Source organism: Larus michahellis, chromosome 1 (genome assembly GCF_964199755.1).
Source record: "Larus michahellis chromosome 1, bLarMic1.1, whole genome shotgun sequence".
Classification (NCBI taxonomy): domain Eukaryota; kingdom Metazoa; phylum Chordata; class Aves; order Charadriiformes; family Laridae; genus Larus; species Larus michahellis.
This window is the reverse complement of record NC_133896.1, coordinates 127,640,079-127,667,315: the sequence shown is the minus strand read 5'-3', so window position 1 is coordinate 127,667,315 and position 27,237 is coordinate 127,640,079. Positions and strand designations below refer to the sequence as shown.

Below are 27,237 nucleotides of genomic sequence, written 5' to 3'. Positions count from 1 at the left end.
CTGGAACACAACAAGGAAAGAAGTGTAAGTAGGAAGCCGTAAGTGAAAAGACAGAGTATTCATGCAAAAGTCTGGCAAGAAAAGGGAAAGGATACTTTTGGTTGCTCAACTCAAGTATTTTAAACAGTGGTCTGGTAGTCAGTGCTGATGAACACAGAAGTGGAAAAGCGACTTGTGTCTGAAAAAGGATCACTACTTTATGTCCTCCAGCTGGTGCTTTCATAACAGCTCTACTGAAAACTACTGTATAAACCCATATAAGATTTTGGGGTGCACTAAGACAGAGTTAATTAAGGCTCAGGGAAACATTCCTCCTGTTAGAAGAAAATACTTCCTCTGCCCTCGCTCTCAGGAGGAGTTTAAAGGGACATGGAGAGGACCGGGAGATGCTCAACTTAACTGCATTGTGATTGACAGGGACTGAGATTCAGGTATTTCATATGCCAGGCATCAGGCAATCAATAACTTCCAAAGCCAGTATAGAATCCACTTTTATTTGCCTCTTTCTTTTTTCAGTGTTCGAACTTTCAAAAAAAAAAAAAGTGATAAGCGTAACTCAACCATACTATTACAAAGAGCTGTAGATCTACAGAGGAAAAAAAGGCATCTTCTGCCCTTTCTAAATATGCAGAGTGCCAGTAAGGTAAAAAGCTGATGCATTTTCTGAAATACGGGTGCATTCTGGCTTCATTCTTGACAGCCAAAAATGATAAAGAAAAAATTTATCCATTTTTGTCTGTATCAACATATACTGTAAACTATGATCAACTCTGAAATATATGGAAGAATTAGTATATGTATTTATTAATATTTGTTAAGCAGAAGCTATTTCATGGTGGTTAAAGTCTCCTAGTTTCTGCTGCCTTCTTCCATTGCTTTTCATCATTTCAGCTCCCCAGTTTCTTCTAGTGTTTTACCTAGAAATGGCAGTATGATTTCAATCAAGAGCACTCAGGGTATTTCCAGCATGCAACTCTAGCCAAAAGCAAATCTGTACAGGCTGACAGATGAGAGAAAATAGTAGAAGATTACCATTCTGGATCATTAGCTTCCAGGGCAGGAAGTTTCTACAGCATGTTACCTAAATCTTGAACAAACTGGGCAAATCAAACTGAGATGCACATATAAAATCTGAAAAGCATCTTGGAATTAAAGGAGCCTGACAGTTACGCCAATATTCAGGTAAAATGTCAAGTCTCATTCCATCACAGTTTGAAAAAATATGACTGTAATCACCTGAGATATTGGACATTGAGCGACTGACTACCGGTGCATGGCGTTTTGCTTACTTGTATAGTTCCTTACCAAATCAGAGGTTCAGATGGCCAGCAGAACTGCCAGTGTACGTCTCTACTTCGTTCTACTAAATATAGATGGTGACACAAACTAGAAAGGCTTTCTATATGCTTTTGAGCAATTGTCACTCTTGTTAAAGCAAACCAACCAGAAGATTAAAAGTTTTTGGATAAGAGCCTCCTGCCCGCTAAGAATGATCACATTGCTCTCCAGAGGTTGGCCAAAGCTGTAGAAATGCCCCCGTTCGACGACAGTGTCAGCTTGAGTGGGTGCTAGAAGGCTTCTGCACCACGCTCCTGCAGGCTCACTGCAGCCGCGCGTTGGGTGCTTAGCAATTCTGAAGAGGTTGCCGTAGAAATCAATCTGCTTTACAGCAAGGCGGAATTAACTTTTTTTTTTTTTTTGCTTCAGTGTGAAGAAAAATCAATCAAACTATTGTTGCAAGTAAAGAGAAATTGCTTTGATGTATACATAAAAACAGGAAGCATTTTCAGTTTTCCTGGGTGGTATATAGTGCAGCAGTTAAACAACAGAATGACGGGTGTTAAAGTGATTTAGTGCTATTTCAAGACAAATGTTATTTTTATAGCACTTTGGTAAAATCAGCTGAATGTTGTTGTTCCATCAAAAGTTTGATTCAAAAACCTGCTGTAGCCAGACCATTTTTCTCTTAAAAGTTAAAAACACAGTAAAGAGAGGGCATGGGCATATAACAGATGGAGGCACTACCTATGTCTTCAGAAGTAACTCTCCCCAAATACATTTTCCTTTTATCTTTATTTTAGGCTAAAAACTTATAGAAATATAACATGATCTACTGTGTGTGCTAACAGGTGCGTTGGTCCATTGTTACAAGATTTTCTCACCGCATTTCTTTAAAAAGGCTCTATTCTAGTGGTAGCTGTATCTGTCTGCAAAGCAGTAACACCTGTTTGGAGGCCTTAAGGTATATAAATATAAGCTATTATATTTCGTATTAAAGAGTTTCTTACTTTGTCCAGCATATTTTATCTATGAAATCTTGCATAGTCATTTTATCCCATTCTTCTGCATGTGGAGCCTTCCATGGGGCTTCACTGGGAATCTAAGGAGACATAGAAGAGCATTCATCAGCAAATGAACGAGTGGCATAAGAAAGAGACAACAAACACATAAAATCACAAACAATCTCATCTTTACATGGTAATTCAGCCAGCAAATTCCTGCCAGGTAATACAGTGAACTTAACAGAGGATACCTTTAGGTTTTTGTTGTTTGTTTGTTTTAAGATTTTATTTTTCAGATTTAAGAATAGTGAATAACGTTAAAAACTTTGCCTAGAAAGGCAAAGTTCAGTGCTGGGGAATGTCTCTGAGTTATTCCATATCTCTCTCATTCATCTGTGCAAGTAAAAACATAGATGTTCTCTGTGATTCTTCTCAAAGCCTTATAGATCAGTCAATGGAAAACATACGTTACTGGTAACAAACTAAAATGGTTGCGTTGAATTTGAGGGTGGAGAAGGACATTTGAGGTCTACAAGCCTCTTAAAATATTACTTACCCAATCGTCAGGCAAAGTGCTAAAACTCACATGCATAAGCCCTAATGTTCATAAACACAGAGAAATGAAGGTATGCCTGCAGACAGCCTCAGCAGCATGGCCTTCAGAAAAGCTTGCTAGGATGCCACTTATAACATGTGCTCTGACCATCAATGTGTACCAAAATGCATGGCACGATGCTGCTCTTGCCAGCACCAGGTTTGTTGAAGCTCGAGCAGCTTGGCCTATCTGCATCCTAGTCCCACCTTCACTCTGCCCCTCCTGGAGACAAAGCTGAGCTGAGACGTTCAGCTGCAATTCCTCATGCCATACCTCCTTTCCCATTTCATCCATGGTCCTCCATAGGTTGTTGTAGTCCAGGTAGGCCAATGGATTCCACATAGGAGGGAATGGACCTTTAAAGGGGTAAGACTTACCCTACAAGATGAAAAGCAAACAAAAACACCATAAAAACTAAACACATAATCATGGCTTCTAGGTGTGGGAAGCTGCACCAAATGGTTAAGTGTTCACCGGAATAAAGCACAAATTTAATACCTTGCAGCAGAGTCACTAAGACCAGACCAAAAAAACCGAGATGGATCAGCATTGCTCAAGTGAGGTGAAAAATTGGCTATTTGCTACTGGAAAAGAGAAAAATACATTTTTTTCTCCTAAATGCTCATGCAAAGACCGAACTGTTAATTGTATTTAGTGGAGGTTTTTTTCTTTCAAAATCAGAAAAAAGCAGCTGTGAAGAGCTTTATTATACACTAAAATCAGAGCTCAGATACCTTCCTTGAAAAAAACCAGTTTCAGCTAACCTAAAAATCCCAAGCCCTACAAAAAATGTAGCATTTACTAATAATGATTCATTCTTCCAATCCAACACCTCTGGCCATAAATTCCAGAGAGTGACAGTGTGGCCAATAAGAATGTTCTAATTACTTCATTATCTATTTAATAGGTAGATTTTATATATCTACCTCTCCACTACCAGATAGTCAGAAAGTTTATCTGAACTGAGAGTGGAAGAAGACAGGTAATTTGTACAGCTATTTTATTTACATGAGATTTCCCTGACTAACTATATGGATGGTAGCATAATGGCTTTAAAAATTCACAAAGAAATGCTCATTAGCATTATGTGGTTACTCATTTTTTCACAATGCATTCTGGACTCCATAATATAGATAAACAATAAAGGCCATATTGTGTGACACAGCTGATTTTTCAAACCTTATATTAAATTACGTATTTAAGTGGGCACTGCATTAGCTTGAATGTCAACTGGTAGAAGTGCTAACTTTTAATAGTGATTTGATGCAGCGCCACACCAACCCATCACTAAAAAAAAAAAACCAAACTTTTCCACTGGCTTCAAAAGAAATACTGCATCAAGATTTAATATTTAGAACCAAGTAACACCACCACCACTGGGTCTTGTTGATGAGAAGTATCCAAAGACCACTTACTCGAAGAAGTGTCAAGCTTGATGTGATTTAGCCTCTTTATTAATAATGTGAAAGAAGGGACAGGGGGCACATTATTCAAACCTGCAGGTGTTTGCAAGCACCAGAGGAGACAGTAAAAGGGCACAAAGGGACCCCAAAAGAATCATAGAATCATAGAATTGTTGAGGTTGGAAGGGACCTTTAAGATCATCGAGTCCAACCTTTAGCCTACCCTGACAAGAGCCACTTCTAAACCATGTCCCTAAGTGCCCCATCTACCCTTTTTTTAAACACCTCCAGGGATGGTGAATCCACCACCTCCCTGGGCAGCCTATTCCAATGTTTAATAACCCTTTCAGTGAAAAAATGTCTCCTAATATCTAATCTAAACCTCCCCTGACGTAACTTGAACCCGTTTCCCCTCGTCCTATCACTTGTCACCAGGGAGAAGAGGTCAGCCCCCATCTCTCTACAACCTCCTTTCAGGTAGTTGTAGAGGGTGATAAGGTCTCCCCTCAGCCTCCTCTTTTCCAGGCTAAACAACCCCAGCTCCCTCAGTCGTTCTTCATAAGGTTTGTCCTCCAGGCCCCTCACCAGCTTTGTAGCCCTTCTCTGGACACGCTCCAACACCTCCATGTCCCTCTTGTAGCGAGGGGCCCAAAACTGAACGCAGTACTCGAGGTGGGGCCTCACCAGTGCCGAGTACAGGGGGATGATCACTTCCCTAGTCCGGCTCACCACACTATTCCTGATACAGGCTAGGATGCTGTTGGCCTTCTTGGCCACCTGGGCACACTGCTGGCTCATATTCAGCCGGCTGTCAACCAACACTCCCAAGTCCTTTTCTGTCGAGCTGCTTTCAAGCCATTCTGCCCCAATCCTGTAGCGCTGCATGGGGTTGTTGTGACCCAAGTGCAGGACCCGGCACTTGGCCTTGTTGAACCTCATTCCATTGGTCTCAGCCCATCGGTCCAGCCTGTCCAGATCCCTCTGCAGAGCCAACCTACCCTCAAGCAGATCAACACGCCCGCCCAGCTTAGTGTCATCTGCGAACTTACTGAGGGTGCATTCAATCCCTTCATCCAGATCATTGATAAAGATATTAAAGAGAACCGGCCCCAGCACCGAACCCTGGGGGACACCACTTGTGACTGGACACCAACTGGATTTAACTCCATTTACCACCACTCTCTGGGCACGGCCATCCAGCCAGTTTTTTACCCAGCGAAGAGTACACCTGTCTAGGCCATGAGCAGCCAGTTTCTCCAGGAGAATGCTGTGGGAAACAGTGTCAAAAGCTTTGCAAAAATCCAAGTAGATAACATCCACAGCTTTTCCCTCATCCACTAGGTGGGTCACCTTATCATAGAAGGATATTAGGTTTGATAGGCATGACCTGCCCTTCACAAACCCATGCTGACTGGGCCTGATCACCCTGTTCTCCTGCATGTGCCGTGTAATGGCACTGAGGAGGATCTGTTCCATGACCTTCCCAGGCACTGAGGTCAGACTGACTGACCTGTAGTTCCCCGGATCCTCCTTCCGGCCCTTCTTGTGGATGGGTGTCACATTTGCTAACCTCCAGTCAGCTGGGACCTCCCCGGTTGTCCAGGACTGCTCATAAATGATACCAAGTGGCCTGGCGAGAACCTCCGCCAGCTCTTTCAATACCCTTGGGTGGATCCCATCCGGCCCCATAGATTTGTGCACCTCCAGGTGCTGAAGCAGGTCCCTCACCATTTCCCTTTGGATTAGAGGGGCTTCATTCTGCTCCCCATCCCTGTCTTCTAGTTCAGGGGTCTGGGTGCTCAGGGAACAACTGGTCCTACTGCTGAAGACTGAGGCAAAGACTTCATTAAGTACCTCAGCCTTTTCCTCATCCTTGGTCACTAAGACTCAAAACTTGGTCCAGAAATAAAAAATGAGATGTAACCTTGAAAAATGCTGGCTAACAACTTTGAGGACTTCTAATTCAAAGCAAGAGACAGTTAGAAAGCAGTAAGGCCAAAAATCAAACCTAAGGGTAAGAATAAGAGAAAATTAGTTTACAAAAAAAAAACCCCAACAGGTTAGAGAAAGTAAAAGAAGAAACTTTTTTCACCTAGTCTTTATACAGATGCAGGACTAACGGAATCCTTGTCAGAAACACGAAGGTAACAAAAGTTAGGAAGAAAGCAAAGTGTGGGAGGAAAGGAATTAATTCTTTGGTACATGGACACACAAAGAAGTAGGTGCAAAACAACAATTTCATTTTGCAGTGCTTTTGAGGAAAGATTATGGTTTATAAAATGCCAAACCATCAAATTCTAAAAAGTTTTCAATCAGAAGTTTTGTCATAGCCAGAGTAGATCTCCAGTCACTTCATGAGCCAGAGGTACCAAGGTTGAAAACTCAGTGTTTCCAATTTGAGAATGGATGTTACAGCACATTTACAAGTACTGCAGAAAACTGAGTTGTTTTGTTTGGTTTTTTTTTCATTCAACATGGAACAAAAAGCGCACTTCTACAGCTCTTGTTCTCAATCATATGAAAATACGTTTAATTGGAATCAGGAAAACATATCCTGAGTTTGTTTCATCAGAAGCATTTGGTACTGACATGGGCATCTGTGTACTATTATGGAATCTCTTAACATGAAATTAATTTGAATTGGGGCACACCTTCATATTCTGCTGCCAACGGGCTGTGAAAGAGCAGCAAAAGCTCTCAGATGGAGTACCTTCCTGTCCCAGCTAGTAACATCTGAACCATGTTGGTAATTACCTTTTAGCCATTTTGGGCATATTAAAATTCCATAACTAACTGCTATGACGGCAAGAAGTCAGTTTTACCATGCCTTCTTCCAAACACTGAAGCCACCCTTCACTAGTGTAAACATCCTGTAGGTATTTCAAAGACAGAGCATATCACTTTAGTTTTAAGTACCTAGCATTTCCCAGATTTACATTTATGAAACACGTATACTGCTGTGCTAAAGAAAACCAGGGTAGCATCAGAATGGACTATTCCAATTATTGGTTTTGTTCTGAGCTTTCTTCTCTGCCAGAGGCAATCCTAACTGAATTATCCCCTCTGAGTTAACTCGAGTCTTACGAATTCCCTGTGGGGCTTCCTCATGAGCGCACAGCTAAGAGACACACAAAAGGTATCTTTGTTTTAGTATTCTATTTCACTGCATTTGAACTGCTTAAAGGGCAATCTTGGGTATGTCTCTTGTGCAGAAATTTGGTGTGACGAGTCTCATAAAGCACAAGACCAAACTTCAACCTGGAAAAATAAAAACAATCATAAAAGCGATGGAGTCTCCTGCGAAAGTTACTTTCAAGAGCTTGTAAGACGTTACCTAAGGCCTGATCCTTATTTCCTACAAAGGCAAAACTCCAGGAGCTGTCAATCAGAATTTTGTTTGAGAAGAAACTGCAAGACTAGGCTCTACACAAAAACAAAAATAGCAGCACCAAAGAAAGACTACACATAGCTCTGAGTAGTTTCCGAAAAACTGAAATATTTCATCTCTATTTCTAATGAATTTGCACTTTTGCGAAAACAACCTTATTGATATTTAGGGAAATTATGTCTAGCATATTGCTGGGAATAGCATTCACCATACCTCCTGGTGCTGCATAATCTTTAAAGAAAAACAAGGCAAGATGAAAAATATGCCCCAAGATGCACAGAACATTTCCTTTTCAAATATTTTTATACCTAAATCAGAGCAGTATAAAACCAGCAATAATAACCACCCCTTCTGATCATTTGACATATTTCAACACCAGTACTATAATGCTCAGAAGTATTTCTTACCTTTTTTTTTTTTTAGAGCTTAGTAGCATTTAATACAGGCATATATATATTTTTAGAAACTATTTCATGATGCCGCTTGCAATGCTTTCAAAAGCAGAACACCAGCATCAGCAGTTGGAGGTCTACCTGCTATTGCATGGGTCACTTGCCGCTTACAAAAACTTTTCCTGCAGGATGGGCTAAAGCATACTGAAGAAGCTGAAACTATAGGGAGGAAATTCATGCAACGCATCTGTCTCAGGAATAAACAAACAGGGAAACGAGAAATCCAGTGTTTGTCACAAATATTACAATTCCCAACAGATTTTCTCATCCATCTGTTTCACGTCAACCAACATTTGGCTTAGTTATACTGGACCCATGTAATATAATTAGCACAGAAATAAACTTTCTGCATACATCAACTCTGTTTCAGGTCAAATAGCTGACACAAGAAGTGGGTTATTACAGGGGGAGAAAACCACAGCATGGCAACTGAGTATCAGCAACCCCTTTAATATCAGCCCCAGCAGCTGGGAGGGCACAGGGACAGGATCCCACACACTTTCTCCTGGGAGGGTGAGACTGAGTGAATGGTTGGCTGAGAAGGAATGCGCTCTGCCAGGAAACATCAGCATCTCAACGCAGAGTGGGATCTCAGGAGGAAGTCTGCTTTTGCAGTCACAAGACAACTTCATGCTCTCCTAAATGTTATGTACCCACGTGGCGCCCGAGTAGGATGCAGTATCGTGAATTAAAGCCCCTGGTGCCAATGATCCATGTGTTTTTTACAGCACAGTATAAACATCTTATAAATATAGTCAGCTTTCATTGGAAGAAACGAGATGGTGCGGTGCATTCTCTGGATCACTGACTGAGCACAGATATTCCCTCAGCTAAATTGTCTAAACCTTGGAGTAACTGTTGCTAACTTCACCAAGATGTCACTCTGCATGTTAATTCGCAGTTGCACAGGTTTATAGGCACGTAGTGCCCTCTGCTGATTCACAGCACTGGTACATCACACACACCTTGTTCTCTCAACTTAAAATCCTAGTTAACGTCATTCATATAAAGCACAGAAACATGCAAAGTTGTGAGAAGGAAAACGAGAAAAAGCACAGCGTCACTTCAGGCTGTAACTCTCTACCTGTCTCAGATACTCAGTTTCTCATCTACCGCCCTGTGGAAAACTGTCCTTTGGGTTTGGTTTGTGGGGGGTGTTCTTTGGTGTTTTTTTTAATCCATAACATCTAACAATGTGTGTCTTTGTGACTAAGACTCTTGTGTGATTATAATTCACAACAGAACATGTCAACTAGGTGGACCAAGTCGAGAGAAGTATACAGGCCTACTTAGAAGCCTGCTACAGTGTTGACCTTCACTGAAGTTCCCTTCTTTGAAAAACTGTTCAGGAGCTCATACACTCAGCTGGTTACTATACTGACAGATCTCCTAAAGCTAAAGAGATATAAAGGTTAGAAAATAGAAATGCAGCACAAGAAAATCTGGATACTATTGTAGCTTTGTACCATTGGCTAAGGCACACCAAAATATCCTCCAAATATCTTTCAATATCTAATTTGAGATCATCAGCTGTGGATGCCAGTGTTTTGTGAAACTTGGTCAGCAAAAGTAATTCTATTTTGAGTGTGGCATAGCCAGACACATTGGCTTGAAACATGCATCCTGAAAAAGAAACAAGCTAATTGGGAACAATTTGTTTCTGCCATATCATAGAAATAAAGTCCATCTTCATTCTGCCACCACATCCGTCATACAATTGCTGGAATACTTGTCTTATCTGCAAAAAGGCAGAATAAGAAAAACAACACTGAAGTGATTTAGAAAGGGAAATTGAGGTTCTGCTCTGAATTTAAAAGCAAATACAACTTACTGTTCTAATCAGCTAAGAGGAGAGTTAACTAAGCCTCCTTCCTACTAGAATGGAATTTTTTGTTTTCAGACACTAAAAAAACCTTTACAGAAAGCATTCAGGTGTCTTATGAAGCACAGATCTACAGGGAGTGTGGTCCTAATAGTCTTTGAAACAGGGCCTACGTGTGACTTTCAACACCTGAATTAAACCCGCCAACAAAGTGGATAAAAATCGATAGAAACCTTCTCCATATTGCTAGAATCAGTCTTTAAAAAACCCTCCCTCCCCTCCCAAAAGCAGATAAATGGGCAAAACCAAACGAAAACAGGAGAAAAGAAGAGTTTCATTTTGAAGAAAGCCATCAAATGAACTCTGCCCACAGATAACATAACCAAGCATGCAGGGCACACACGCTCTCTCACAACTGAAACTGTCTTTAAAGTAGAAGCTAATGTTAAGCTCACTAGTTTTGTTTCTGAGACACTCCAAGTTACTAAATTTCATACCAAAAAAAAAAAAGAAACCTTACATAAAATTTTACAAATGTGTCAAACTCGGTATGCTCAGCCAGCTGTTCCTCTATGAAATACACAGTTCTCTGTTTTTCTGCAGACCTCAGTCAGCTCCTCAAGGGAAAAAAAAAAAAAAAAAAAAAAAAATCGGTTCTTACAATCAGATGCAACTGAAGCCTTTCTCCCAGCAGCCTGAATTAAATAAGCTAGGTGGGAGCACAGCTCCTTTTCCTTATCTCCTAGGGAACAGACCCTGGGGTCTGTGAGAGCTAAGACCGAGGAAGTTTCTTTCCATTCGGATTTAATTAAGAAATGCATGCTTGATTTCCAGTTCATTTTTCTTACTACTTTCATCCTCATGCTACGATTAGGTCACAGCTGCCAGTCTTCCAGTCAATCTTCCTGATCAATAAACATCCCTTGCGAGACCTTGCTCTACAGTCCCCTCTGACAGAGATCACTTTGCAGATTTGCCGTACACACTCTTCCTTCTTTTAGGCTGCCGTAATACAAAAATATTATCTATTTTTTAATTTAAAAGGCCTAATTATGAACTTCCTGCTTGCAATTACTGCCCAGGTGGCTGGCACCAAAAAAGGCCACTTCCTTTACAGGTCCAATGAGATTGAAACACGACCAGCCTTTCCTATACTCCTGCCAAATACTGATCTTCTTTCACAGCGTGGAGGATATCCCTTGTGGGAGTCCGGGAGATGGTTTCACCAACCTCAGCCTATTCAGTTCTCAGAGGCTGATGATTTTGAGGTTAACCTCGTTTTTGACGTTACCAGTGAGTGTGATTAATGACAGCATCTTGTGACAGGAAAGCCCGCATCCTCCTATCTAGTGAAGAGTTAAAATAACCTAGATCTGCATTCCAATAATGACATGTGAAACTACCAAGGCCGAGTAGTAATTCAAGCATCTTTGAATTTACTCGGCTTCCTTTTCAAGACACCAGATGCCCAGCTCCTTAAAGATGCAGATGTATTCTTCTCAGTTCCCTGAGTTCTTGCTTACAAATTGTCGGCAAAAAGGGGAAAAAAACCCAAAAGATGCTATGCCATTCTGTCACGCTTAAATTGATGGCAACTGAGAGTCTCACAGACTTTTCATTCTCTGACTGCACTCTAATTAAGATATACAAAGAAAAATGAAAGCACTTTTATCTAGTCATTCAAAAATCCATTTAAGCTGTTACGCTCTATACTACAGACTATGCCAGGAGATACTGCCCTTAGATTTGTAGAGAAGCAGGTCAAAAGCTTAAATAAATCATATTGCTTAGCTTCAGTGCATATGTCACTGATATCACAGAAGAAACACCACTAAACTCTATAATTTTAGATACAGCAGTCACTTACCCAGCTGCTAATTAAATCCCAATACAACAGGACCATTGCATTTTTTATTCATGAACAAGACCACAGCAAACTGCATTTTAATAAGCACAATAGTACTGAAAATGAATGACACCCAAGAGGGCTATAAAATTTTTTTTCTGCAGATCTATTGTAGATCAGTATGTAACCCACTAGCATTAGTGCAGATTTGTGGTCCTAGTTAAAAATATTGCACATATAAGACTAAATATTCACCTTCTGTGATGAGCTGCAGACTGGGTTCACCTTATCATTCTCCCCAGAGATGTTGATTGTATATACAATATTTCAACGAGCCTGGCTCATTGAAAGAGCTTTAAACTAGAGTTGAAGGGGGGAAGGGATAAAACCAGGCTCGCTAGAGATAAGCCTAGGGTCAGCACACCAATGTTTGAGGAATGGTGTCCTAGAGAGGTCCTTCAGTCTGCCGTCTCAGTGGAGGTAGGGGATGGAGAGCCAGGCAACAGCAAAGACACAAGGGTTATTGATGTGTTAGAAACCACAGAAGTGTCTGAGAATGGGTCACGTAGGAATTAGGGCTTCTCCCCCCAGAAAGGTGGCAGGATCAATAACCCAGCTGAAGTCCATCTATGCCAATGCAAGCAGCATGGGCAACAGGAGGAGCTGGAAGCCATTGGGCAGCAGGAAAACTATGACATAGTTGCCATCACGGAAACATGACGGGATGACTCACACAACTGGAGTGCTGCAATGGCAGGCTGTAAACTCTTCAGAAGGAATAGGCAAGGAGGGAGAGGCGGTGGGGTAGCCCTGTATGTTAGAGAGTGTTTTGACTGCCCAGAGCTTGATGGTGACAACAGAGTTCAGTGTTTATGGGTAAGAATCAGGGAGAAGGCCACCAAGGCAGATATCATAGCAGGGAGTCTGTTATAGACCACCCAGCCAGGATGAAGAGGCAGATGAAACACTCTATAAGCAGTTGGGAGAAGACTTACAATCGCTAGACCTTGTTTACATGGGAGACTTTAACTTACCAGACACCTGCTAGAAATACAATACAGTGTAGAGAAAACATTCTATGAGGTTCCTGGAGTGTGTCGAGGATAGCTTCCTGACACAGCTGGTGAGGGAGCCGACTAGGGAAGGTGCCCTGCTAGACCTGTTGTTTGTGAACAGAGAAGGACTGGTAGGTGATGCAATGGTTGGAGGCTGTCTTGGGCATAATGATCACAAAATAATCGATTTTTTGATCGTTGGAGAAATAATGAGGTGGGTTAGCAAAACTACTACCTTGGTTTTTCAGAGGGCAGACTTTGGCCTGTTTAGGAGCCTGGCTGACAGAATCCCTTGGGAGGCATTCCTGAAGGGCAAAAGAGTCCAGGAAGACTGGACATTCTTCAAGAAGGATATCTTAAAGGTGCAGGAGCAGGCCATTCCCATGCATTGAAAAACAAGCTGGCAGGGGAGAAGACACCTGGCTAAACAGAGAACTTTGGCTGGAACTCAGGGGGAAAAAAAAGAGACTTTATGACCTTTGAAAGAAGCGGCAGGCAACTCAGGAGGACTACAAGGATGTTGTGAGGTTATGCAGGGAGAAAATTAGAAAGGCCAAAGCCCAACTAGAATTTAATCTGGCTACTGCTGTAAAAGACAATAAAAAATGTTTCTATAAATACAGTAGCAAGAAAAGGAGGGCTAAAGAGAATATTCATCCTTTATTGGATGTGGGGGGAAACATACTGACAAAGGATGAGGAAAACACAGAAGTTCTTTGCCTCAGTCTTTAACAGTAAGACCAGTTGTTCTCGAGGTACCCAGCACCCTAAGCTGGAAGATAGGGATGGGGAGCAAAGTGAAGCCCCCATAATCTAAGGGGAAATGGTTAGCGACCTGCTACACCACTTAGACACTCACAAGTCTATGGGGCCAGATGGGATCCACCAAAGGGTACTGAGGGAGCTGGCGGAAGTGCTCGCAAAGCCACTTTCCATCATTTATCAGCAGTCCTGGCTAACTGAGGTGGTCCCAGTTGACTGGAGGTTAGCGAATGTGATGCCCATCTATAAGAAGGGCCAGAAGGAGGATCTGGGGAACCACAGGCCTGTCAGTCTCACGTCAGTGCTGGGGAATGTTATGAAGCAGAACATCTTGAGTGTCATCAAGTGGCACATACAGAACAACCAAGTGATTAGTCCCAGTCAATACAGGTTTATGAAAGACAGGTCCTGCTTGACAAATCTGATCTTCTATGAGAAGGTGATCCGCTTAGCAGACGAGGGAAAGGCTGTGATGTCATCTACCTAGATTTAGTAAAGCTTTTGACACCATTTCCCACATCATTCTCCTGGAGAAACTGGCTGCTCACGGCTTGGATGGACACACACTTCACTGGGTAAAAAACTTTCTGGATGGCCAAGCCCAAAGAGTGGTGCTGAATGGAGCTAAATCCAGTTGGCAGCTTGTCACAGTGGTGTTCCCCAGGGCTCAGTATAGGGACCAGTTCTCTTTAATATCTTTATCAATGATATGGACAAGGGGATCGAGCGCACCCTCAGTAAGTTTGCAGATAGCACCAAGCTGGGCATCTGCCTGAAGGTAGGAAGGCTCTGCAGAGGGATCTGGACAGGCTGGATCGATGGGCCGAGGCCAATTCGGTGAAGTTCAACAAGGCCAAGTGGTGGGTCCTGCACTTGGGTCACAACAACCCCAAACAACGCTACAGGCTTGGGTAAGAGTGGCTGGAAAGCTGCCTGGTGGAAAAGGACCTGGGGGTGTCGGTCGACAGCTGGCTAAATACGAGCCAGCAGTGTGCTCACGTGGCCAAGAAGGCCAATAGCGTCCTGGCTTGTATCAGAAATAGCGTGGCCAGCAGGACCAGGGAAGTGATCATCCCCCTGTACTCAGCACTGGTGAGACCACATCTCAAATACTGTGTTCAGTTTTGGGCCCCTCACTACAAGAAAGACATTGAGGTGCTGGAGCAAGTCCAAAGAAGAGCAACAAAGCTGGTGAAGGGTTTAGCGCACAAATGTTATGAGGAGCGGCTGAGGGAACTGGGGTTGTTTAGCCTGGAGAAAAGAAGGCTGAGGGGAGACCCGATCGCTCTCCACAACTACGTGAACGGAGGTTGTAGTGAGGTGGGTGACAGTCTCTTCTCCCAAGTAGCAAGTGATAAGACGAGAGGAAAAGGCCTCAAATTGTGCCAGGTGAGGTTTAGATTGGGTATTAGGAAAAAAAAAGAAAAAATTCTCCACCAAAAGGGTTGTTAAGCACTGGAACAGGCTGCCCAGGGAAGTGGTTGACAGACCATCCCTGGAGGTATTTAAAAGCCGTGTAGATGTGGGGTTCAGGGACGTGGTTTAGTGGTGGACTTGGCAGTGCTAGGATAAAGGTTGGACTCAATGATCTTAAAGGTCCTTTCCAACCTCAATCATTCTATGATTCTATTTGTATCAAAGTTGTGCTAAACTTGAAGAGGGCATGATATGCATTTGGACACCTCTAGCCAGTGCTGCTGGCAGATGAATGGGTATGAGGAAACTCCATTCTTTTACAGGGAACTTAACTGAGGTAATGAGTTAATCTGCAACTCACTGTCACGAACCTGTCCAGTGAGTAGGGAGGGGATGCTTCATGTTTCACCCAGCATTTTAACCTGAAAGACCCCCTTGGATGTGCACAATGCCAAGTCTGCCTTTTGGCACTAAGGAAACAACAAGCAGAACTTAATTAACACCACAGGAGGAAACTGGCTGTCAAAACTACTAAGCCAGCTGTTAACACTATCCACAGTCTGTTGTCTCTGTCAGAGACAACACAGAGATTAAAAGGAATAAATGTTACTAACCCTTTCTAGCGAAAATGCTGTAATTTGGTGAAATTCCAGGAAGGATCATGGCATTATCCCATAGAAAGTTCTGGTGGAAAAAATAGCTGGAAAAAAAATGTCAATGAGCATCAGTGGCAGTATCTACCACAGGCTAACAACTAGATTTTGAAACATCAAGCTTTGATGGTCTAATGTAGCCAATAAGAGGAATCTTGTTGCTAGTCTATGTTGCCAGCTCTCCATCAGCGAAAATGAGAGGATGTTCAGCTGGCACCACAGCAGGACAAAGAGTAGATCATCCTTTCTGTATATAGAATCATAGAATCTTCATGGTTGGAAAGGACCTTTGAGATCATCGAGTCCAGCCATACACACAGAAAAAACCACCCCTACAATCTCTGCCACTAGAGCATGCCCTGAAGTGCCAACTCTACACATTTCTTAAATACCTCTAGGGATGGTGACTCAACCACCTCCCTGGGCAGGCTGTTCCAGCGCCTGACCACTCTTTCAGTAAAGTAATTCTCCCTAATATCTAATCTAAACCTCCCCTGCCGCAACTTCAGACCATTTCCTCTGGTCCTGTCATTATTCACCTGGGAGAAGAGGCCAACACCCACCTCTCTACAACCTCCTTTCAGGTAGTTGTAGAGGGCAATGAGGTCTCCCCTCAGCCTCCTCTTCTCCAGACTAAACATGCCCAGTTCCCTCAGCCTCTCCTCATATGACGTGGTCTCCAGACCCCTCACCAGCCTGGTAGCTCTGCTCTGGACACGCTCCAGCACTTCAATGTCCCTCTTGTACAGAGGGGCCCAGAACTGAACACAGTACTCGAGGTGAGGCTTCACCAGTGCCGAGTACAGAAGCACGATCACTTCCCTGCTCCTGCTGGCCACACTATTCCTGATACAAGCCAGAATGCTGTTGGCCTTCTTGGCTACCTGGGCACACTGCTGGAGGAATCAAGCAAGATGAATATGAAGGAATCAAGATCTAGAATGATTAATTTGGCAAACCAGTCGTACAAAGAAATGTTTCTTTAGACAGATTTACAGTAGCAGAGTAAACCAGTTCCACAGCTATCTTACTTAGCCAAGGAACCTGTGTTACATTTGATAACAATGGTAAATCTGTGTTTTAAAATGCAGGAAGTTTGCATGGCTATTGGGAATGCACAAAAGTGAAGTGCAATTTGAATTAACAAAAAAATATGTTGAAAATTAAACCCTCACAATAATTGACATGTTTTCATATTTCAATACTTCTTTACAGGGACTGTTACATGGCAAAGGTAAAAATTGCCTGGACTATATGTAGTTTGGTTTGTTTTTCTAAGACTGCCACCAGTCAAAAGCTGCAAATCTCCCTATCTAAGTTAGGCCCCTGAATCCTCCCTTGGGCAGCTAAGGAAAAGTTATCTTGTTTTAAGAAGTTTTACATCTGCCTACCAGTCCAATGGGAGGACTGTTAGGAGATGACGACTTCTCAGATAGTTCTGCTAAGCTTTTTAAATCTGGATTTATGAACCTAACTTCAGCTAGGCTATTGAAAAGCAGTGGTGTTCAGGCAGCAATTTGCCTACCGAATACTACTTGCAGAGCTATACTAATTTTCTCACTAAGGCTGATGAACCAGTATTTACACAAATGAAAAGAACATACTAATCTCTTTTCAAAGACCGTGAAAAAGGCTGCTTAACAAGCAGAGGGAATGAAAAAAAAATGTAGGGCAAGAAATATCATTTTTACTTTCGCTGAAGATATCACACACAATATAAGAAAGACCAAAAAATAATCTCACAACAGAACCTGACATTAAAAAAGATTAAAGGGGAAAAAAACCACACAACTCAATCAAGTCGGTAAAGCCTAATTAGCGGAGACCCACCCAGAGATCAACAAAATGCATTCTTTTCATTTTGTAGTACAAAGAAGCTGCATATATTACTTATATTAAAAAGCCCCTAAAATGAATTTAATTAACTATGAAAGGCTTGATTTTGCCTTTGGGTATATGTAAAAAAAGCATCTGATTTTACAAGATGCACTGTGATACCTGATTGCGTAGCGAGAGAAGAATTAAAACCTTTAGGTTTCATTGCCTCTCTGGGTTCAGAGAATTTTGTGGTCCAGAATTTAATTGTTTTTGGCCACAGTCACCAAGCTTGGGTGAGCATGTGAATCCAAATTCACACAGCGGCAACAGACCTTTGTATATTTCGGAATCTGGTTTGCAAGCTATGACTTGAAAGTCCTGCTTAGATTTCAGGGAGCACACGAGAGCATTGACCATTTGCAGGGAAAGCATGGGCAAGCCACATGGCTGAAAGTGTGACACCTGTAAGGAATATATTACAGATACACGAAATGCATAAGGCTGAAGATTATTACACTGATTTGGCCACGCAACAATGCATATGTCTACTATATAGTGCTCACATTCCAATTATTTAACTCAGAGTAATTCTTGAACTATGTTAACACTTTTCCACAGTTGTGTAAACACAGAAGCAAAAGGGAAATAAAATATTTTAAATGAACAAAATTAGGAGATTCAAAGCGGATGCTACTGACTGTGGAATATCTCCTTCTCTTTACTTCCTGCTTGGCTAACAGGGAGTCCTGGCACACACTTCTCTCCCTCCTCTCTTCAGGAGCTCCTCTACGGGCAGCACATTGTGAGCCTGAGCCTACAAACTCTGTCTGAATCCAACCTGCAGGCTCTTAGCATGCCTTGGGAGCACCTCAGACAGCAGGTGGGATCTTTCTCCCTGGAGACTTTCAACACTTGACTGGGAATGGCCCCAAGCAACCTGGCCTAATTATGAGGCAGGTGCTGCTCCAAGCCCAGGGTGGAGTAGGAATCTCCAAGGTTCCCTTCCAGGGCAGCTTTTTCCATGGTTCTGTGTAAGGCATAGTGCCAATCTCACATTTGCCAGCCAGCGTTCAGACCGAGCCACTTGCCTGCATCAAATTGCCACGGACGTTCCATCGTCCTGCCATATGTAAGGGCGTAAACTGTCATCTATGAGCATCTCAGTAGGTCTTAGCACAGACACACGAGTGCTGGAGCAATGCCAGGCCTTCAGCCTTCCTCACAGCTCCCCAGGATCTGTTTGCATGGATGCAGGCATTAGCCAAAGTAGCAAGGACCCCATATCTCCAGGCGTGGATGGCTTGAATGCTCCAGGAGCAGAGTGGCTTCCCCCACCTCTGGATTTCTGGATACAAGCCATACTACTGTATACATTCCCTGGACTTGTGTCCTAATGCTTTAGTGTCCCAATTCAAGGCCATTTCTATGCCCAACATCCAGACAAAGCCAAGGCATGCACCTCTTTGCCAGCCTGGAATACATCCCTGAATGCCAGCAAGTTCTATCAGTGCTGAGTAAAGAGAAAAGCTGAGAGCCTTGACTCACACCAGCACTCACCACCCTGAGCTAAAAGGCATTTACAGATGATGGTAAAAGGCTACGCACAACCTCTGGTAACTCATGCAATAACACACTTGTCTTCAAGGGAAGGACAGATTGTCCTTGGCAAGAGCCCAAACATCTACTTTTGTGTGATTCTGTCTTCCTCACTCTAAAAGCCTGTTGGAAAACAAAAGGCTATTTCAATCAGCTTAGTAATACCAATATTCCTCCACAAGCTGGTTCCTAGAGATCCTAAAAGAAAATAGGGTCTGGCTTACCAAAGAAGCAGCCATGCTTGACTGGCTGCTGACAATAAATCAGGCCCACATGTCATCTTCAGCTTTGGCTTCAGTGACTTCTGGCAGCATTTTGGAATGCCTCTGTGCTAGGACAGCAAAGCTGTCTTAAGAGCTGGTCATCCTGAGTGGCCACGTCAATTTTCTTCTACCATTAAGGTTTCCCCTCATGGGATGATCTCCTATTACTATTGAGGAGACTCTGAAGGCTAAATAGTGTGAACAAGCAGAAAATTTGGCTTTGAAGATGATTCCAGAGGCAGATGAAACATAACAGTGTGGAAGTACCCATGAGTTATACCACAGCAGAAGTAATTGTTGACAGTCACCATAGCAAATCACTTTAAGAACACGCTCCTTTTTTATAACAATTGAGTGGGGAAAACATTGGAAAACATATGGCAGAACACCTTTTTTCTATTGCTGTTTTTAAATCTGTCAATGTTTTCTTTAACCTTTGATCAAACATCAACAACTATCTGACAAATATTTTACCAGTCATTGCACAATGGCTTTTCATAAGCACATAATGAAACTCAATGTTAATTTCCTCAGGACTAACATAGAAAGTTTCCCTTCTGTGGGAGTGCAACACTGCTCTATATCAGGAAAGGAGAAAGGATGCTCTTTTGGAGAAAGTATAGTATGAATACGTGGGCTTTTTAACAGCTTTGCCATAGCTGTCTTGTTTAAGATCATGAACAGATCATTTAGATCTGCCTCCACAAGAACGTTTGACTCCCAGAGCCTTTTCCAATTACTATTACAATGCCTTTTACTACTCCACATGTTAGTTTCCCCATCAGCAAAACCAGACTTAACCTCTCACATTTCTTTCAGTCAGGATAATAACTGTCACTGGTTTAGGAGAACCCTGAGAAACTTTCAGCCTGATTGAAGATACTTCTAGGGCTTCTCAAAGGAACTTTCAGACACCTTGGGCAGCGTATATAAGAGCTGACCTGAAGTCAGACCCGAACCAAGGCAACAGCTAACAGGATGCGTCTACAGGGTGCACATGTAGATGTGCACGCATATAGCAATTTGTATGAGTTTCTCATTATCAAAATACTTATTTTTCTCCAAGAAACTCAGATGATGCATGCTTAAACAGGTATACTCCACTGTAGCACGGATGGAAAACAGTAAGGAAGGAGATCACTACAACTTGCGTGTCTACAGCAGCATGTGAGAGCATCTTACCTTGACATGGTGTATCAGGTGCTCAACTTCATTCACTTTATATGTCTCTATTCCTAATTCTTTAGATAACCGCAGGACACGATTTTGTGTTGGCCCCACGTAAGCTCCTCCAAGGTCCACATATTTAACTTGTTTATTCTAGTTTATCACACACAACACACAAAAGGGGGGAAAAAAAAAAGCATTTAAAAAAGATAAGCCCTTTGTAAATAGCATACAAGTTAAAAGAGCAATACAGAGGAATTCTTTAAATGAAATGCTCCCAGCGCATTTTGGCTAAGATTCCTCTCCCCATGGAAAGCTTTCATTCTTTGGTAGAGTTCTGGTTTGGTGATTACAGAGGAACTCAGATAAGGAGTTCATAATCAGCTGATCTGGCCCGTTGCTACATTACAGCCTTAGCAAACATGAGAGGAAAGAGCCTGACAGGCAGAGAGAAGACGACAGAGTCAGAGACATCTGTGCAGTTCTTGCTCAGTCAGGCATCTCGCCAATGACTAGATCAAAACAGACCGTACTAGGAAGTAGCACAGGCAAGATTTTCTAATGAGTAGTGTGGGATGGGGTCTCCCAGGTCAAGATAGGGCAGAAGGTAAAGGAGTGAAGGGAGACATGCTGTTCTAGTCATGTTCTAATTCTAGACATGCTCTAGTTCCCAGCCACACCTGCCATTCCTCTAGCCTATGTGACTCCTCATGGGGCTTGTTATGGTTGTTTTTTCACAGAGCCTTCTCCAGGGTCTCTCCCTGCAAAATGATTTTGAAACTTAGCTAATCATGTTTTCCTTCCCAGAGGAATAGACTGATGACTCAAGAGTCTGCAGATCACATGGAAATATTCTGTCCCCACCATCGTGCCAGTCTTTCCCTACTCTTGCTGGTATGATATCAGGAAATTCCCCACCTGCTAGTGCTCTAGAAATTTTCCCTTAAGTAGGTCCTCTAGCAGGAAAGATAAATAAATACAGTTATGTACAGTATTCATATAATATGCATATACAAACACCTGCACATGTATAATTATATGGATGTATAGTATATACTGCATGTATGTATGTATGTATGTATATGTAGTATAAACTGGTTTGCAGATAATTACCCTTACGGTGAAAGTTCTTCCACCAACTCTGTCATTGGCTTCCAGCAACACCACATTCAAGCCTGACTCAGTCAGCAGTTTGGCTGCCGAGAGACCTAAAAGATAAAAAGAACAATTAAAAAATATTTCTGTATATGCACCCCGTGGTTTTTGTGAATTGACATGTAAACACTTACATCGCTATCCATCCAAATCCTGAATTTTTCATTCAAACACTTCGCCAGGGACACAAAATCGTGTCCTGCGGTTATCTAAATTAGGAATAGAGACGTATAAAGTGAATGAAGTTGAGCACCTGATACACCACGTCAAGGAAAGATGCTCTTCGTTGGGCCGGCGGGATGCCGCACGGGCGGGGGGGCATTGGAAGCCACACCCTTTAGATAATTTTAAATATTTGCATGCTCTAGTAACAGAGATTGTAGGGGGTTTTTTTGTGTGTGTATGGTTGGACTCGATGATCTCAAAGGTCCTTTCCAACCATGAAGATTCTATGATTCTATGAAAAAAAAAAACCCCAAACCAATAACCGTGAAATGGAACTGAAGCTACATATTAAAACTGTGGTCAAAATTTCATGTGCTGAGCACCTTTTGCATCACATGCTCAGCTCTTCTGCTGCATAAGCCAGCACTTGTTACGACAGTGATCCAGCCATGCAGAGACACCCACAGGGGAGGACAGCTTTCTGTTTTCTAACATCAGCATGTCATTTTTTATAATCCCAACAAAAAAAGGAAGTGAAGTTTTATTAGGACTGTCCTAAATTTCAAAAGTTTTCCTGAAGCTTATTTGTGTAAGTGTCTGCTTTCCAGCTCTGAAAATTTTAAAGTACATTACAAAGTTCCCGCCATCAGGTCACAGGTTTCTTCTCCTGAAGAACACATGTTCTGAATCAGAAGAGACAGAATGTGCACTTTTGTGTGGCGACAAGAAGAAAAAATATGGGTAAGTGTACACAAAAAAATTGCTTCATTCCTTATCCATTTTCTTCATACATTTTTACTTCCATCTTGCAATTCTTGAAGCTGAGACACCAAGAGAGGGAACAATGGGAATCACAGAATGGTAGGGATTGGAAGGGACCTTTGGAGATCATCTAGTCCAATCCCCCTGCCAAAGCAGGGTCACCTAGGGCAGGTTGGACAGGAATACAAGAGAGAACATCTCATTTTAGCTCTGATGCCATAAATCCTCATAATTACAGAGGAAAATATTAGCATCGGGCCCTGCAGCATGTCAAGCCATGATGGGAACTAGAAAGGGTGCACAACATGGAGCAGATACAGCCTGCAACCTCTCAACTGCTTAAGATCATCTCTGCCTTTTACTTCAGCACACAAACTGAGATTTGTATAAACTGATGTTCTTACTTTGGCCGCATGTGAGCAAGCTTCTAGTGGGATGACAAGAGTTATATTCTAGAGGGTTCGCCATCCTCTTGAATTGATAGCATGTGTTGAATAAAGTTCAGCACAGGCCAGGCTACAAGCCACACTCATACACTGCAATTTAGCTAACCTTTCTGGCTCTCTGTCTTGTCACCATCAGAAGGCAATCACTTTCCTCTCTGTATCCTAGTACATGTAGTTTTTGAGGAGGAGTCGTCCAGGCAGATTGTTCTAGGCATAAGACAGCCATGAAAGAAATGGCAAAAGAGCTGGCAGAAAGAACAGATGGCCAAAGCTAGCAAGGAAGGACTGAATGAAATTATAATTAAGAAAATATAGCAGCCCTGGATAGAGAAAGAATATTACTAAGAGCTACTAAAGGTGTGACAGAACATCCTCGTTGTCAAGTAGTGGCTTACAAGTAGGAGAACCATGTCCTGTTCCCAGCACTGCAGTGAACCTGCTGCACTGTGCTGGTTAAATCACTGAAGCCCTTTGTTTCCCCATCTGTAAGAAAAAAAAAAAAAAAAAAAAAAAAAAAGACAATGGTACAGACCTATCTATCTAAAGGATTTGACATTTTCTGAAGAGAAGCAGCAGATGTTTCCATTAAAAGATCATACTGTCCTGCTTTTATTTCTAGCTTCATGGGCTTATTTATCTTGTGTTTTCACATAAGTGTTTGTGAGAAAACCAGTAATGACGCTGGTAAAGGTCTTTCCATACTTCCTTATTGAGGAAATTATATTGCAAAAACATCTGGCTGGATCAGTGGCCTTGACTACACTCACAAATATTTAACGATACCAAGGAAGAACAAAATACAGAAAACAGTCATGGTATGGAAACACAGACCACCCCTTCAAATAATTTGCAAAAAGAGATTGGCTCCTGAAGGAAAAATAGGCAACAAAACTCCTAAATAAATATAGCTTACCAGTTAAAGAAAAAAAAAATTGCTCTTCAAAAAAGACAAATGTTTCATCAGTTGGGAGAGGATCAATAGTAGTTATTAATAATTTGTAGAAATAATACATAATCTGAAGGCTGTTGTCACTGCAGGTTTCTGTTGGCTTATCATGGTAACAGGCGTTGACTAATCAATTAATAATATTCAGTAACCAACACTGATTAAGGAATATGAGATTTGACTTTCTGTATTAATATCTAATGCATAAACATTTCAGTACAGCCAGGAACAAAGGCAGTTTATTTCCAAGAGATGAATAGACAGACAAGCTTGTGAAAGGATAGCTCTCTAGATTCAGATGAAATGCATCCGATTTGCAGTGGTCAGCCCAGATGCCACCAGAAGGTCCTTACGCACCTTTCATCCAGCCTATTGCACCTACCTACTATTTACTCCCCACTGTTTATTTTGGGGCAAATGCCACCTTCTTTTTCTCCATACATCCACAGATGTATCTGTTAGAAATGGATAGCGATTTACTCTTTCCTGATGCAAATACAAAAAATAAACAAACCAGTGTGGAAGAGAGGATTGGGCTCATTAGTATTCACTGCCCCATGACCATCCTCCAGCAGATCAGATCTCTGTACAGGGAGGGATGTGTCCTTGGAGCTTGACTCCATAATGGAAGTTGCAGTCTACAGGGTTCCCAAACTAAGCACTTTTCTCTGACCTATGTGACAGCTCTATTCAGGCCCAAAGTTTGCCAGAGAAATTATGCAGATAATTGCTGACAAAGGCAGAGAACAAAACCAACCTCTAGCTCTTCCTCTTCCTCATCACAAATGTGTAACTGGGGAAAGAGTTGGAAGACGTGAAGGCAGAGGCCCAGAGCAAAGGACCATATTAGGTCTCAGAGCAAGCACAGCACAGGATAAGGCAAGACTGCTGTCGCAGATACCACATTACAGTGCAATATTGACAGCTGGGAATGCTGCTGGTTTTGGTATCTCACACATTTGGAATCACAGTACTGCCACACCACCCTGTACCTGTTCCCTGGAGCTGGACACAAGACCCCAAAAGGGCTCTTGGGCTGCTACTACAATAACAGCGAGAGGACTGGATGCTGCAGAGGGAGAGCTCCGAGCCAAAGTGATACAAGGACAGATAAGGCACCAGGAACAGCAACAAAAACATATTAAAATGGAAATGAATACTAGCACAGGAATATTGGGGCACGAGGTTGAGGTTTGCTTTTCAGAAACTAAAAATTGCTGCAGGAAACTCCTACAAACCACAATCTTTTCTCTGGGCAAGAGTCAGAGTGGCCTCTCTTGTGCTTAATATTCCAATTGCCACAAAAAAAGCATGCACAGAGCCTGTGAAGCAAAGCCTGGAAAAATCCATCACACATGATGTAAGATCTCCTCTTGAAGTGTTTAACCCTTCACAAGTTTCACATTTCAGCACTGCCTCTGGCTTACCTCTCACTTTTGCACATCACTAACCAAAGGCAGATCTTTAATGTTTCCCCCACTCCTCGCAAGTGAAACAGCCATATCCAAATGTAAAGTTCATCCAAAAACCTGACTGATGTTGCTATTATTCCTATTTCATGCGCAATGTTTCATCACCCAGTGGCACCTTTCCCTCCTCCCCAGGAGCATTTCAAAAGAATCAGACCTGAATTGCAATATAAGGCCTCAACCACTTTTGCCCCCGCTTCGCAGAGGGCAGTAATTGGGTTCAGGTTCCACTGCAAGTCAGCTTTCTTCAAAGGGCAAAGAGCCATATATATATGGCAGAAAAACATACAGTTAAGCAGCCTCACCTGCAGTTCTGCTCAGAGAACTGATAGGCAGATAATTAATGCAAACAACAAAGAAGCAAAGATGATAGGTCTTATTTGAAGCCCTAGACTGAAAAATACCACTGTGCTTAGAGGATGTTTAACCAGCCAAGCCTTCATCCGTTACCATAGCAACCTGGTACCCAACCGCAGCCACTCAGAGATACTGGTGAGAGATTGCCTCCCCCAGAATTTTATAATGCAAGTTCAAGCCACGAAAATCATTTCTCCATCACGCAGCACTCTGCATTCACACAGATCTTACTCAAATGTAATAATCACAATAATTATTTCATCTTCAGTTCACACTTATTTCTTTCCTGTTTGATATCTGTGTACCTGCTAAACATCTTAAATTGCACCACTTGATTACACAGCTTCAAGCTTCATTATAACCTCACTTCCTAATATTAACACCTTTCTTATATTAAGATAACATCTAATTCAGTTTTTGCTTGGGGTTTTTTGTTTGGTTGGTTTTTTGTTTGTTTGTTTTTTTTTTTTTTAAAGATAAAAATTTAAATTCCTGTGCTAGGGCAGAATCCAAACTCACGTTTGGACTGACAAATGCTACAAGAGTCACGTTTTTCATCTGACTCCCACGTATTATGGACTAATATTTATATTTTATTTATATATTTATATTAAATAATATTTTACTTATATGGACTAAGTTTATTTCTGAAGGCATTCCTGCAGTTCCTGATGTACTTTCTCTCTATTATTCACCAATTTATCATGTTGTCCCGTATTTATTATCTCCCTTCTAAGAAGGAAAAAAACCACCTCTTCTTTCATATATGTAATTATAAATATCATCTACAAATTCTAAATTTTAATTCATGTAGGGAGCAAGGAAAGAGCCTCTAAGCCACTGGCATTCGTTTAATAGCTTCCAAGATGGCTGTCAAAAAAACCTGTTTACTTTATAATCTTAAAAACGTGCCTCTCCAACTAAAATTGTAGGTTGAGCAGGAAGAAAGGCTGCCATCATACTTGGACTGCACTTACTTGCAGGTCTTTCCGCAGAACTTGCATGTCTCACACCTGGATTTCCTCAGATTCATGAAATTGGCTGATATTTCTCCCTCTCCTCCTCTTTATTTATTTATTTTGACATCAACAATATGTTTACAAAGTACTGCCCAAGGGAGTTTTAACTTTTGTAACAGATGCTAGACACTGGGGCTCTGCATCCAAACACAGGCTCTATAAGTAGAATAGAAACATCCAACACTTCGAAGAGGCAAGGAGCTGATTTTTACCTTTGTTGTGCCTCCACAACTTGGACATACACGTCTGAAGGAGGCCTACAAGCAGCTCGGTTAACTGCTGGCAGCGTCCGCCTTGACATCATGTGTTCGAGCAGGGGCTAACAACCAGTTTTCACAGTATATTTGGAGGTGCAGCAGCTGCACTGCAAGTCATCCACTGAGCAGCCAGCTGAAAGCTC

General features: G+C 42.0%; 1 protein-coding gene across 2 annotated transcripts in view; it reads right to left on the bottom strand.

The window, feature by feature from the left end:
* Nucleotides 1–27,237, bottom strand: part of LOC141749637 (amine oxidase [flavin-containing] B-like) — a 60,566-nt gene that overhangs the window by 18,488 nt on the left and 14,841 nt on the right. For both annotated transcript variants that reach the window (XR_012589432.1, XM_074603459.1), the window contains exons 2-5: nt 21,632–21,726; nt 20,534–20,671; nt 3,151–3,255; nt 2,289–2,380 (exon numbers count right to left, since the gene is read on the bottom strand). Coding sequence is in view for 1 of the 2 variants with exons in the window: in XM_074603459.1 (XP_074459560.1) it covers nt 2,289–2,380; nt 3,151–3,255; nt 20,534–20,671; nt 21,632–21,726 (430 nt within the window). In the remaining variant the exon portion in view is untranslated. The remainder of the gene's footprint in view (nt 1–2,288; nt 2,381–3,150; nt 3,256–20,533; nt 20,672–21,631; nt 21,727–27,237) is intronic.